The sequence below is a fragment of the Parambassis ranga genome, chromosome 7, assembly GCF_900634625.1.
Source record: "Parambassis ranga chromosome 7, fParRan2.1, whole genome shotgun sequence".
In the NCBI taxonomy this organism is placed as follows: Eukaryota; Metazoa; Chordata; class Actinopteri; family Ambassidae; genus Parambassis; species Parambassis ranga.
Window position 1 is genome coordinate 21,553,845 of NC_041028.1, and position 15,655 is coordinate 21,569,499.

General features: G+C 42.8%; 1 protein-coding gene across 1 annotated transcript in view; it reads right to left on the minus strand.

Annotated features, from left to right (window-relative positions):
• The window catches only part of LOC114438345 (cadherin-4-like), a 117,186-nt gene that overhangs the window by 32,504 nt on the left and 69,027 nt on the right, over positions 1-15,655 (minus strand). Inside the window, exon 4 of the mRNA XM_028409608.1 lies at positions 1,741-1,896. Within this exon, the coding sequence (XP_028265409.1) occupies positions 1,741-1,896 (156 nt within the window). The remainder of the gene's footprint in view (positions 1-1,740; positions 1,897-15,655) is intronic.

Sequence of the window (15,655 nt, forward strand, 5' to 3'; positions counted from 1 at the left end):
ACCTTAACAAAGCTGAAGGCCTCTCTCACACTGGCTAACGTTAGTGCTCATGAAACCACCATCAGGAGAATGGAGAACAACCATCAACAACCACGGTGCCAAAAACGAAGACGAAATGTACTGACACTTCCGTCAGCGAATAAAAACAGGACGAAATTATTGATGGAGACGAGATCCAGTCAGAGGAAATTTTTTTTGTGGAAGGGAGGGACGAATCAGAAAACGGCAGCAGAGAGCCAATCAGAAGTGATCTCTCTGCGTCGTAAGGACATTACGCACACATTTGACGTAACCCCGCGATGCTGGAAGAAGCCGTACTCATGAACGGTAACAGAAATGGGAGAAGAACAGACACACGGACACGTGTCAAGACAAACATGACGGTTTGCAAACCTGTGGAGCGGTAAGAACACCACAAACTTAAAGCGACATTTGCAGACGAGTCATCTTAACATCCGTTCAAAGGTGACAAAATCGATAAATTAATACGCTGCTGCTGACTGAATCCACGGCAGAAAAACTAGACTAAAAGTTAAAAAATGTTGATGACTAAAACGTGACTAAAATTAAATGACATTTTAGTCACAAGACTAAAATAAAAACTAAATCAAAAACTGCTGCCAAAATGAACACTGGGCTCGTGCATGGACAGCGTTACTTCCATGCTGGAGTGAGGGCAGATGCGACACCGTCTTGCCTACCCTTCAAAATCCAGCTTACAACACCTTACTTCATCCATTTGCTCACATACATCTTCACCTTGTCCCATCTGGTTCCCCACTGCACTTTGTATTCCACACTTTTCCTCTACAACAAACATGCACTTAACTTAGGAAGCCTTTAGTAAGCATCCCCCCGTCCCTTAACAAATCACCTCATTGATCGGAGCTCCTCTTGGGTATAAATCTTGCTCACCCCCCACGGAAGCGTTAGACTCACTTGGAGAGTAACTCAGAGTAGGTGCCCGTATAAATACAAAGACAGTGGCAGGTGCAGAGACAGAAAAAGCCAAAGACTGAAACTTAAATTGATGAACCCGGCGTTGCTGCTCACTACATCAGAGAGTTGTGGGTGTCTTTCCTGAGCAGCAGGAAGAGAAGTGGGGGAGACTAGCTCAAGCAGCGGTGCGACACGTTAGGACTGTTTTTAAATTTAAATGCACTTGCCAGATTTCTTGGTATGTTCACGTCTAGAACAGCAAACACTGCATAAAAGGTGACAGCAGAGGAGATGGAAGTTTCATTCAAATGAGAGATGATGGTATTTTGTCTGAAAGAGCACAAAAATATGGCTCACAAAAAAAAGTCATACTCGTATATGCACTGGTTAAACAGAAGGCATAGCAGGGCGGTATGCTCTGCTTTAGATACAGTGGTGGATATTTATATATACTTTTAATTTAAAAATATTTAAAACTGCAAACTGCTTGTGGCATCAGCTGCCTTGCTTAAGGGAACATTTAGCAGTGATGAAGATATCCGATGTTAAATTCCGCTTTCTGTCTCAGGACTGGAGGGCGCTCAGCTGCTCCAAAAACCAGCAGCGCCTCTTTCCTGAGGACCACATGTCCTCAGGAAATCCACATACCTTGTTGTAATCAGTTTGATGGAGGAAATATTTCTTACTAAACAACAAAGAAGCTCTAATATGATCAGCATTTAACAATTATCTAAAAAATGTCTGTATTCCATGAGACTTCATGTTGGGTTTTATCTTTCTTCGTGCGGTGCAGACACTCACATGGTAGGACGAGCGGTGTTCTCGGTCTAGAGGTTTGGTGACGAACATCTTTCCGAGCACGGGGTCTATATTGAAGACCTCGTTGGGTGGTTGATCCGCTCCCACCCCGGTGATGCTGTACCGGATCGAGATGTCCTGATCCTGGTCGGAACGAATCTGCAACACAGAGAGGAACACACTTTGAGTCTCACCCTGCATTTCAGTAGCTTCATGTCTGTATTTCTCTTTAGATAACTCGAGTCAAATGAAAGTTTCCACAGGCAGCCAAAGCCTCTCGGTGCAATATAGACTGCAAGGTGTTATGTATTATTTAAGGACCAGTTTGTGATATGCAGCCTTGGAGTTACATAATTTGTCTTCAAAAACTTGATATTGAATATTACTCACTGGAAACACACACACACACACACACACACACACAGAGTGGAGTTTTCATCACTTCAGAAGGACATTACATTGGCTCGTATTCATTTCCTGGAGGCTTAGTCCAACTATTCGCAATAGTTGCCCAACTCTAATCCTTCCTCAAACCACGCCATGATTGTTTTTACATCATGGAAACTAGCTCTGAAACTTGACTTATTTATTACAGATTTTTACGTCCACACAATGTGAGTAACACACACACACACACACACTTATGACAGTTGTAGCCTCTACATACTCAAGGATTCCATTAGTGCCCCCACTGGGAGCATGGCGCATGCTGTTGGGCTGTTGTAGGACAGCTTCAAAAGAAAAATGTGAATTCAGAGCAGGGAGAGAGAGGAAATCAACATCTATTTAGTGTTCCCTCTGACAGGCAGGTTAGCGATAAAGACTCGCAGCAGCCTCACCGGGACTTGTTGTGAACAAATAATGACAATTAGATAGGAGAGTGAAAATACGAGGCTGTAATCGTTGTGTAATTAGGGAATAGGCAACACAACAATAAACAAATTTTGCAGAGGCTAGGAGGGAAATATATCTCAAATCTAGTGTTGCACACAAAAAGAAAATGATTTTAATAACCAGGGGGCATGGGAGCAGGATGTTCTCCAAAAAAAAAAAAGAAATAGGCCTGGGTTTTTTGGTTCAGCTTTCCATGCCAGATAGGCAACTAATAGGTGCATTAAGTGCACTGCTAGCCCTGTGATTTGGACTGAAGTGCTGTGTAATTGGGACTCATTTGGAGGACTTATTCAATATAGTGCCCAAATAGAGTCCAAACCTCCAAGCATCCCATTTCTGTCCATTAACTACATGACAACCCATGAAATAAGCTGGTGTATCAAAATGACTCAATCATACACTTACTCTAGTATGCAGGCACATACTGTACACACACACACACACACACACACACACACCGGAATGGCCAACCTTTTTCTTCTAATCAATGACTATTTCAGTGGAGAGCCTGAGTGCACCACCAGAGTAAGACTGTCCAAAGTTGTCTCCATCTTTCACCACTCGAGGAACCAATTTAGCCACACTTTTGACACACCAGGAATTCAGGCCTGCTGAGAAAATAGCTGGAGAAACTAACAAGGACAAGGGAAGGACGCAGAGTGTTGAGCAGGTGTCAGCCTGACTTTTCCCACTGGTAAAAAAAAAAACCGTCACCATTAACGAATCTGCTATTAACATAATGTTCCTTTTCTCCTCCTCTTCATCAGGAATAACATCATCATCATCAGCAGCAGGTGGAGGTGTATCTTTCCAGTGTGATCAGGTATAGAAGGCAGGAGGAGCTGTCACAACACTAGTTCTGTTTGTGCATGTGTGCATGTTTGTGTGTTTTCTCTGTGGGGATTGGGGGGGGAGGAGAACGTCAGATTGCGTTACACATTTTTCAGTGAATTACTGCTGACAGCTGTGATAATTAATGAGCTGCAGGCATCGACTGACATTACTTCAAAGAAACTCCACCCCGGCTAAACGCCGACAAGCTAACAAATATCCAGCTAGCAGCTTAGCTGAACTCCTAATGTACAGTCAGGCCCGTTCTGTATAATGCAAAGCATAGAGGAGCTGCAGCACAGCAGCTCACCTGCACCTCTCCTGACGACTTAGAGAACACCAGCAATTATTACACATCTGACTCCTCACCCCATCCATCCCCCCTTTCTCCTCCCCTCTCCTCGTCCCTCTTCCTATGCCCTGCCTCTCTCTCTCTCTCTCTCATCGACACTCCTCCCTCTTTCCTCTCATCACACACTCACTCCCTCTCGCTTTGCTTCAGGTCTCTGTGGGGACAGAAGCCATGCATGAAAAATGAAATTACTTCAATCCGTTGGCTGTGGCGGTGGCGAATAAATCCTCACCAGTTAGGAAGTGATAGCTCTCAGTAATTCCATTTGGGTTTTCTCCGCCCCCCCTAATTTCCCACCCGTTTTCCAGCTCGCCCTGCTTTGTGGTGGATATGTGTGTGTTTTCACAGTCATTCCAGCCAATTAGCGCTCCCTCCCACAACGATCATGTAGGCGCTTTTTAAGACTCATGAGTGATGGCGCCAGAATCTTTGTCCTCCTCTGTTTCTACCAAAATATTTGTGCATGGTTGCATATGTACTTTCAAGCGTGCACACAGAAAGATGTTGTTTATGCCAACGAATGGAAATGTTTACATTCAAAGGTTGCAGTTTCTCCTGCGACCTCTCACACCGAACAAGTTAGACAACAAGCACAGTGACGATGAAGCGCTGCCGCCGCCATCGTTTCTGCTCCATGATTAATTATGAATGCAATAAATCCAATGTACATTAAGGGATGCAGTAATGGATGTGAAGAAAATGAATCAGCTAGCTGTTCTTGCATGTTATCAGTCTCCTCCTTTCATCACAGAATATTGTGACAGGCGGGATGTCGTTTCAATACCGAGCAGCACCCACTGTCATTCTGCCATTTTAACTTCAGAGAGGGAGGGAATGTGTTGAAAAAACCCCAGCGTGAGATGAACACGAAGAGCTTCTCATAACTGCATAAGTAATTTTTCTTCCTTTAATGAAGAGAGGGGAAACTCTCACTCTCTTTCTGTTGCTCCTTTTTTTTCCCCTCTTCTTGTGCTTCACACACATAAACACAATGTCTCTATTGGATAATAAATAACAAAGGATTCCATTTTCCAAAGTGCCAATAATAATCAAAAAACATGTTTCAGATTTGTCTCTTTCATTCTATCCTTTATTGTTAGTGTGAATCTATAGGAGAGAAAAAAAGGACTAAAGCCGCTCAGCTAAGAAAGATTGATAGCGACAGAGAGAGAGAGAGAGAGAGAGAGGGAGAGAGAGAGAGAGAGAGAGAGAGAGAGAGAGAGTCATGACTGTATCATCCGGTATCTGAAACCAGACACTGTCTAAATGACCTATTTGTCGACGGATCAAAGCAATTCCCTTCATTACTGACAACTTGTCTGCTTCTTAAGGAGATCTTATCAGTGAGCTTAGCTCCCTTCTGCCAGGCAAAAACTGAATCAAATGAGAAATTATCGTGCCACCGGGTCTTGGGGGAAAACGGGGAAGTGAAGATGAAGAGAGGGGGAATGAACTGCCATTCTACAGTCACAGTCACTGGGGTGCAAAGGAATTAACTCTCACTTAAAAATTTATGTTAACTAACAATTTAAAAAGTACCCAACTACTGCTGCGTAGTGAAGGCCTGTACATCGTTCTGACATACAGTATATAACAATAAAAGGAGTCTGAACAGACTCAAACATGGCGTCTTGTAACAGAGTGGCAGTGAGTTTCTTTTTGTGGTCAAGGTCTAATAGACCAGCTCCACAAATAAAACTACATGTTAGACGGACTACTTTATCCCACTCTCACTCACTTGTTGGTTAAACTGGGCCTCTTAACATGCAATAAGACTATGTGAGTTTTGTGAACCCGCTTGTCCTGTACAGGGTCACAGGAGGGCTGGAACCTGTCCCAGCTATCGACGGGCAAGAGGTGAGGAGCATAATAACATATGTTATCACTATTTTCAACAAGCATCCCTACATTCTTTTTTAGTTACCATGGTGACGAGTCTCATCCTGGGTGGGAGATTTGACCTGAGCTTGAGAAGAGTACGTAAATGTAAACCACATAAACACATCCTCAAACAACAAATTTGGTTAATAACAACATCCCCCAATGGCACATGGTTACATATATGGAAAAATATTCCCTTCTTCCGTCGCCATTTTTAAGCTGCTATGGTGATAGCCCTGCCCACAACAACAACAACATATATACATATATATATATATATATATATTATTGGCCTCTTGTTGCCTCTTCCTGGTGATAATAACATATGTTATCATTATTTTCAACAAGTATTCCCCCAATTCTTTTTTGATTACCATGGTGACGAGTCTCATCCTGGTGGGAGATTTGACCTGAGCTTGAGAAGAGTATTTATACTGTACATACATGTAATGCAACCACATAAACAACAAACAACACATTTGGTTGATAAGTACATCCCCCCAGATACGGCACATTTCACACTTTTTCCATCTTCTTCTTCTTCCTATTTTCAGCTGCTATGCTGATGAACCCTGCCCGAAACAACAACAGATATGAATATCGACCTCTTGTTGCCTGGTGATAATATCAACACTACAAAGATGTACAGGGTATTCCAGCATGTGTGATGACCTATTCAGTGGTATTGATTTCTATTTTTCTGATCAGTAAAGTTTTGTCTGTTACTTTAAGGTTTAAATTATTTGTATTTCTGTGTGAAAGTTTGGTGAAAATACCTGAAAGCGTCCTGAACTCAGCCTGGGTAAACTCACCCAGAGTTCAGACTCAGGTAATGGTGGATTTCAGTGGCCTATACAAAGGAGGAATACTGCTGAGCACTGCACTGTTGCATTTGTTTGCCTCAGCGTTCAAAACACACAACTCTCACTGTGGTAGTTCAGGAGAAGAGGCAGCATAAATAACGGAATGGGAGAGCCTTTGGGCTCCAGTATACAAAGTTGAAAATACTAATTCTCCACGTTAAGACGCTGATGATGATGATCTTCTGGTGGGTGGAGTAGCTTCACCCACCACCCAATTCAGCGATGCTCTTCCAAAATGATCAATACTACCGAATGCAGAATTGATGAGACAAGTTTAAACATTCATTTACCATCCACGATTTAAAATAAAAACTTTTAGGCAACTCTTCATTTTAGAAATCTGATGGAAGAGAAGTATTCGGTGCACTGTGCATGCAGCACTTCAGCAGTTTTATAATTAATAGTAACAGTAATGATACAAGTAGAGGAACTCAATTATTTAAATGGGTTGTTTTTGTTAGCTTCTACAGCTACCATGTTCATTAGCGGTGTCACAGAGGACTACATGCCCGATGGTAGTTTTGATTAGTGTCAGTGAAGAGAACCTAATAATGTGCTTCTTCTTCACCAACACACGACAAAAACATCCAAATATTGGGTAAGAGATTCACATAGACTGTACTGTAAACAGTTGTACACTGCACAATTAATGAGGTATAGATTCCAAAAAGCAATTTTTTATATATATTCTACATGCAGCTGGTCTCCACATGCCACCAGAAACATATAACTTCAACCAACATGGCACTTTCTGATTATATCCTTCAGAAAGTTGTGAGGAACCTGGGCATTATAGGTACTATAACCATTATAAGCCATGGCAATATATATTAAAATTGATCTTGTGCACATTTGAAATACAAATTAAGAGTGGAGATAATCCACAGGTTAGCATGTGCAAAGAGCTGGAATTACCATATGCACTGCTATAATGCTCGCGGGGCTACAGGAATAAAACTGAAGCAATTACCATAGATATTACACAAGAGTCTTTGTACTGTGGGTCCTTCAGGGAAAAACGGCTGTTCTGCTGTTCGATCACACAATCATCTGACATGTAACCTTGACGACACCCCGCTTTTTGTGAGGTGCTAGAAGCCACGAACAGAGGCTGTAAAGTCGGGATGCACTGAATTTTCGGCCACCGAAAATTTTTGGCCGAAAAGTTTTTTTGATGACGCTCCAGCATGTCTGAGGTGTTAAAGAGATCCGCTCCTCTAACACATCTGCAGCTGACGTTATTCTTTTAAACACAGCACTAAAGCGTCTTATAAGCAAAGAGGCGGACCATGGAGTGAAAATGTTAAAAAGTACACTCGTAGTCCGTCAGCACGCGTTCCTTGGATTCTCTGCACTTCCTCACGACGGTATTGATCCGCGTTATAAAGATCATACTTGGATGTGGGAATAAAGCAGCGCGCACGAGAAATGGTCCAGGCCGCGTGGATGGGTAGAAACGCTTGGAGAGGCCCTTGCTGTCTGATGTGTTCAGTCAGATCCTGCCTCAAAAAATCCTAGACAGGCTATACTGTTCTGATTTACTATATATGTGACATCAGATTTTTCTGCTGGACATTTTTTTAATTTGACAAAAGTTTATTTATGTACTGGCCCTATTTAAATACAATGTACATGAGTGGGGTCAAGCTAAGTTATTTTATTTTATATTGTGCATTGTTTGAATGTGCTAAATAAGTATTTATTCTTTGAAACATTAATATAATAATAAGTTGTGCATTTTCAATATCTTGATTTTAGTGAGGTTAGTACACAGTTATAGCCATAAATGCAAAGGTTCTAACTATTGACATAATAGGTTTTGTTTCTCTGTGTTTTCGGCCAAGAATTTTCACTTCGGTGCATCCCTTACTTTAAAGCCACTGGTTTAATCTTTAACAAAGCTGTTATAATACATAAAGTGTAAAAAAGTAACTGCAGCTGAAGGAACATGACATACAGCAGCAGATGCTCCATCAGATGTGGCTGACGGTGGTTTCAACGTGGGAACAGGGAGCGCCGATGTTTCCGTTCTGGGGATGGTGCAGACATAAACCACATTAACCACGATAATGCCTGTCTCAAAAACAATGCGAGTGAGACATTTCTCAAAATCCCTTTGCATTCAAGTTGAATAAAACCTTCCACTTCAAACACACTGAAAGAATAAAAAAAAGCTTGAATCGTCTCGCAGCTTTGTGCATTATATCGTCCAGACAGCTTCAAACGTCCAGACACTTCATGTGTTCAGATTAGAAAAAAGTCATTTTACTGAAGTTTTAAAAATAAGAAAAGTTGTACTAATTATATAAACATACTGATTAATTAACATGAAAAGCTAATTTGTTGTGTTTATGAAATGCTGCTTTTCTTCTGCTACTTCAAATAAAAAGGCATCCGAATCTACAGCCTGGGCATATCACACAAACATGAAGAGACACACACCAGAAGAAAAACAACACGCACAGGCCTGTCATCAGGTGTGCTGGAATGACACTGGTTCAGTGAGCAGTAGGACAGTAGGAACAGTCTGTCTCCTGCAGACAGCAAAGTCCCAGCAAAACCCCCGAAGAGCTGAAAGCCACAGCTCTAAATCCCGACAGAGACAGCTACTCCAAACACAAATGCTGATAGGAACAAAGAGGACTTCAACAGCAGGTCCATCAACAGGACAGCAAAGCCTAACAAGCACACAAGAAATACCGGTATTGGTCAACAGGTCACAAATGGACTGGTTAACTCTGAAGAAAAAGGAGCCTTTTGGACAGGGAGGTGGCAATGAATTTCACATATACACTCCATCTGTCAAATGCACTCGGGTGCAGGCTCAGAGATGAAAAGACACCTTGTGTGTTTTGCTGCGAGTCGGAAAAGTGTCTGAGCTTTCCTGTGGCCTTTTTAAAACACAGACTTTTGTTCACACTTTGATGTACAGCATTGTATGTCTTCAAAAGCCAGGGCAGGATTGATGTTGAGCATCTGAGTCTGAAGTCGGGATTTACAAAAATGTACTCACTGCCTTCAACATGAAACACAAACTGTTTATCATTTTGTAGTTATTAGTTGGCGAAGACTGACTGGAGTCTACCAGATGTTACTTTTAGACGGAGAGTCGGACGACTAATTAGTCCAGTTACGACTGGAAATGCTGTTTGTGTGTGAGATGGTCAGTCTTTCAGTTGGTCAACCACACAGAGCTGAGTGGTCTTATTTGATCAATTCTCCACACATGGATAAACAAGCCGAGGCTGGACTAATGCTGCCGTCAAGCCATAGTAACAAAAAACGGCACCACATCCTCATAAACTGACATCCACCAGCCAAAAGATGGCCGCATGGGCTGATATGATGGCTGAAGGATAACGAAGGACGTATACCTTGACTGGGATTTATGTCCCAAGTAATTCTGACTGTTTTTCTAAAAATACAAGATGATTTGGGCTGAACAAGTCCAGCATTAAACCCATTTTCTGAGACCAAACTAACACTTTTTGTCTACCATCGCTTTCAAAACACTTGATATGCACAATATCTGCAGCACGTCCTCATGACAAAACGCCACATTTAGACGACAATACATTCCTCAGATACACAGTGGCAATAATGCTGAATGGCCCAATTAGAACAAATATACACATTCCTTGATTTCATCCAATCATGGGGCTAATATAACAGTAAAAGTACATGTTAGCACAACACAGCTCTATTACCACCACTGCTTCATTTTCACCCGCTGTATGGTTTCCTCTTCACTTGTGGTTTAAGTTAGGAATTAAAAACTACTGGTTAAGACTAGCCATTAAAATGGGGTCGAGATTTATGACATTTAACACATTTCACGAGGGAACCGGCTCCTTTCTGCTGTTTCTAACCATTCTTGGTCACCATGCTAAGGGATCCTCTCCACATAAACACACAGAGATGAGGTACGTCGGCTTGGTGCCACCCTGGCCAAAGTATGCTAACCTTCTTATAATTATTATACTATCTTTTATTTTAGAGGCACCCACCCAGGTAAGTGCCACCACTTACCTGGGTGGGTGCCTCTAAATAAAAGATAGTATAATAATAAGCTACTAAAAAGCTAAATATATGACTGGTTAGGTATAAATCAACCAATCGTAAATTGTGGCCATGAGATGTCGATTAAATCACAGTTTTATTGTGTGTGACTATATTGATTCATTTAAAAATGAATGATTAGAGATAGAGCTGACATAGAAAGTTGTCTTTTTAACTTTACTGCCACACGGCGACCGGCGGCTGTGTACGGACAGGTTTATGTCATGCAATTCTCAGATTTATGGAGGGAGCAGAGAGGACGCAGGACCAAAAAGATGCAATTTCTGATTTATCTGGCTTAGCGGTCTATTCCAGTGTGTGAGAGAATGAAAGGCAGAGACAGTGTGTGCTTTTTGTGTCATCTGAATGATAGCTAGAAGTGACGCAGGTGAGATTATATAAAAAAACCTTCCTCCACATTAGTGAAAATAACATGCAGTAATAGAAGTTAAGCAGTGAATGACTTTTCCAATTATTGCAGTGTGACAGGAGTCTGGTCTTTAATAGTGTAGGCTTATGGCAAATTAGAGGTGCTATTCTCCCTGGAGGTAACAATGGAACGACTCGCCCTCCGCACTCCCTTCTTCCAGAGGGGGAGAATAAAAATAAGACAGGCATTGTGGTGGCAGACAAAGAGCGGCCGCACCCTTTAGCTTGGGCTTAGTGGGGTTAGAGAGTGAGAGCTGCCATCTTACTTTTACCCCTCCTCTTCTCTCTCTCTCTCTCTGTCACTCTTTTTCATTAGGAGATTGATTAAATTGTGAAATTGGGAGTATGATGGATGCATGAATGACTCCTCCAGTCACTCCCATAGGCTTTGACAAGGACAATATCAAGGACCTCCTGTTACTCCCTTTTCCCCCCTCGTCCCTTTATCCCCAGGAAACCCAATATGGGTAATTAGAGTAAAGAGTGTCGGAGACTTGCAGGAGAGAGAGAGGGAGAGAGAGAGACAGTGGATAACAGTGGCGCAAAATCTGCTGTGACTGCACTTTCTGCGGCCATCTCTGCCCCTCTTCAAACCCCCTAAAACATACACACTTTTGCTGTGTCCACTTTTCATATCCCTCATCTCCCTCCCACCCCTTCTTCTCCTTCTTCTTCTTACTTTCTAAATCCATCAGGCAGCAGTGGAGAGGAGAAATGCAGACTAGAGGAAAAAGAGGAGGGAAGAAAGAGTGAGAATAAGGGAGGGAAAATGGAAGTGGCTGTGAAGTCTCTGCATCAGCAGAACTGGAAGCAGAACGTGACCCCCCTTCTTGGCTGGAAACCTGGGGAGAGGACGAGCAGAGAAGCAACCAGGACTTGTATGATTGGAAGTCACGTCTGGCGGGATGGATCCATATCGAGAGGAGAACGGATTGAGTTTTCCCACCCTTGACCAGACATGTGACCTTTGTGGGATCAGGGGATCAGCTAGAGTAAATCTGCCGTGCATTGTGAGAAACGTTGCTCCGGAGATATCATGAAGTAAACAGTGGTCTATGGACACAGCTGTGGGTAGAAAGGTGTTCAGGTACAGGCGGGAGCAGTATGCACGTTTGATGCCGACTGGACGCCTGACAAAATGGGCTGCTCCCTGCCAAGCCGGCCCCTGCCAAGCACAGGCAGGAACTGAAGAGGGGGCTGGACCTCGCCATGCTGCTGCTGCTGCTGCTGCTGCTGCTGCTGCTGCTGCTGGGTGTTTGGAAAAGTTGCACATTCACATATTTGAACGCACGCAGACACAAAGACACAACCGGCCAGGCAAGCCACGCACACACATTACGGCGCAGCCTCTAAGTGTGTGTCAGAATGTTTCCTAGGATGTTCTGGCTCCCACTAACCAAGTGAGGGATTCTGCTTGGCAAACTCCACCACAGCAAGAGTCCAGCTGTCATTTTGACAAATGAACCTTGGAAGAGTGAGGAGGTGTGTGTGTGTCTGTGTGAGCCAGGTCTGTGTATTATTGCTGGAGCAGAAGGGCGTGTGTCACACGGATGACATACAGATGGCTGGTGTAGACTTTTTCAGAAGCAGCTGGCTTGTCAACTTTTTTGATTGATACAAATCAGAAAACGGATCAGATCCAGAAAAGGTCAGATTCTCCAAACTTTCTTTTGTTTCCTGCAGTTTAAACTTTGGAAAAAGCACCAACCACCGGAGCCACTTCACTTGACGCTGATCCCCTTTTTAAAGTGAAGCTGGCTGCACAGCTACTAGTACAAACATCCTTACATACAGCAGCGTTTTTGCTGCACGGCCTCGGATGAACCGTAGCACCGTCTCCCTGTATGCGGCGACGTGAGGTGCTGTGCATACAGCCCTGCATGGCTCACATCACGGCTTCATGAACAATGTGGGATGTTAAATCTTTTATAGAGTCTAAGGAGTAAATGTTCTTTTCTTTTTCGGAAATAAAAAGCAAATAAAAACGTATAAAGCACCATCAGGGAGCGCCGGCCAGAAAGACTCATAAGTGAGAAGCAATGAGAAACCTGCAAACTTTTTATCTGGTGCTAAACTGTTTATCTTAGGAGCCGTTTCATCTCCAGATGCTATAAAGCATTTCATTGCCACAGTGAGAAATTTTATTACAAACAGCGCTGATGTATGCCGGCTCGTAGCAGACCGTCGCATGTGTATGCAGTCGTCTTTTTTTTTTTCTTTTTGTAACCCAGCGAACAAAAACATGATCACCCCATGACAGTATCTATTATACTTCCCTGAAAAGATCCTGACTGAAGCCTTTCATTGTAAATGACAAAGTAAATAGGATCAGATTATTCTGGTGTAGGCCTCAATTTGGATTTCCCTCACATTTTACCTCCAGGAAAGAAAGAGCCAAAGAGGGAGAAATGGAAAAATACAAGCACATTAAGTGAGATTAGAATTTTACATAACATGACTTGCATCCAAAAGCACTTTACTTCAATTCGATATCATGCCCTAAGGTCTCCCCTCCTCACACAATTATTCTTTTCTTCCATTCCCTGTAAAAGCGGTTGCTTTGAGATGAATCCCATCTTATTTTGCTACATTAGTCTCTGAGGTGAACATGCAAATATTGCAGAGCACAGGTGAGGGAAGCAGCCCGGCCTCAGTAGGAAGACAACACTGGAAACGACACTGAAAAGTTGGGAATCTAACAGTGAAGTCCTGAGTAGTGTAATATTCTGCATCCACCCCTTTGACCTCACTGGTGGACTGTGTGAGGACTGTCATAAACACCTTATCAGGTTGCCTATCCGTCACATTACAGCAACGTTGGCACCATTTTAGCATCCAAGCTGCCGCAAGAAGTCTCACAACGTTCGTAAACTGTCTGCATTTATGAATCACTTTTCAACTAACCCAAGGTACTCAAAGCAATTTTCATGCACACAAGCACACACACAAATACAGCAGTGGTACAGGTTCAGGTTGTCTGGCATTGATTCATTTTAAAGATGGACACCTTAATGGCTTTTTAAAAGTGAGGCCAAATATCTTGATCGCCCCCGGTGGCTGGCTGCAGTATAAACCCTACCTATTGGGGGATGGAACGTAGACCCAACTAAAGAAATACTCTTAAATTAAAACGTATCCCTGCAAAGGCTCTGCTGAACCCTGTGTTGGACCCAGCTCTGTGTTACACTGTGCTGCTCAGGAACCCTGTGCATGTGATCCTTAAGTACGTCAAGTCAGCCTGACTTTCTGTATCTTCTAACCTGCCAGCCCGTCCTCTCTATATGACCGACCTTGCCTCTTATCACCTACAATTACCCCCCCACCCCCTCCTTCCCCCCAACACTTCATTACTGCTCCCTACCTCCCAGTGCCTCCTTCCGAATATCTTTCTTCCAATTTCACTGCACATTATTTTTTCATGTCTTTAGAGAAATGGAGATTCTTGGCTCTCCTTCATCCTCCTGATCCACAGGGTCGCTGAGGCCAACCTCCAGGGGACCAGACAGAGGCTGTTTGTTAAGCTGTTATTTATCTCCTTCATAAAGTCCTCCTCATCTCCTATTAAAGAGCCCAGAACTGTTGCCCTTGACTCACACATAACTCTTGTGTCTTTTGGTGAAATGATTTACTGTTTAATTTAACACCAACCGAACCCAGGAGGGAGCCCGCCTGGTGCTGCCTGATGTCATATCAGAGAGGGATTTGTGAACATGTGTGTGTTTATCTCTATGCCTGTGTGTGTGTGCCTCAGCTGTCTGTGCATGTATGATTGAGTGGGTGGCTGAGATGGGGCTTTTTTGTTGTTTGTTTTTTCACTGTAAAGCCTCAGTAGTAGCAGCTCTGTGTCCTGTTTTTTTTTTTTTGTGAAACGAGGCCACACCACCCTCGCTGAATATCCCTGATGAACATGTTTTCTGTGACTTCACACCACTAATTTGAAAATAATGAGATAATAAAGAGTGAAAATTACATTTCAGTCTCACTTCCCTGAACACAAGAGGAAACAAAGGCCAAACGCTGCTGACAAATGTATGAATGTAGTAACAATTTGTTATTCTAGTCAATAGCAGGAGATTGCAGAAGACTTCATTTCCTGGGGCTGATAAGTGTAATTACATTGATCTCACTAATTTGACTAGAGGAAAGGAAATGAAGTTCAAAAGGTGCATGCCAAAACAAGGCTACTGTACAAACGTATGTGTGTGGGAGAGGGGTTGTTAAGCAGAAACATGACTCAGAACTGAGTGTACAGAAAGAATCCAGCTTCTTATTTCATGATTGCCTTTGACCACCTCCTTGCATGAGACATTAGCGTACCCTCGGGGGCTCACCTCTCCTCTTAAATACCAAAGTCTCATGCTCTTCAGAAAAATGGTCAAATTGCTTTTATGGTCAAATGTTTCATTAATGATCTGACCTGTCAAAAAAGACAGGGGTGAAGCATGTTCTCCCATCACAAAGACTCCATTAGCAAAAGGAACAATGTAAAGCACTTTCAGCTTTCACTGGTTTTACTCACTGCCATCATAACTCAGGGCTGGTGATCCAGTTTCATCCCAGCTGTCAGAAGAACAGACTTTTTAAATAAATGAAGAGGCTTTTTATCTAA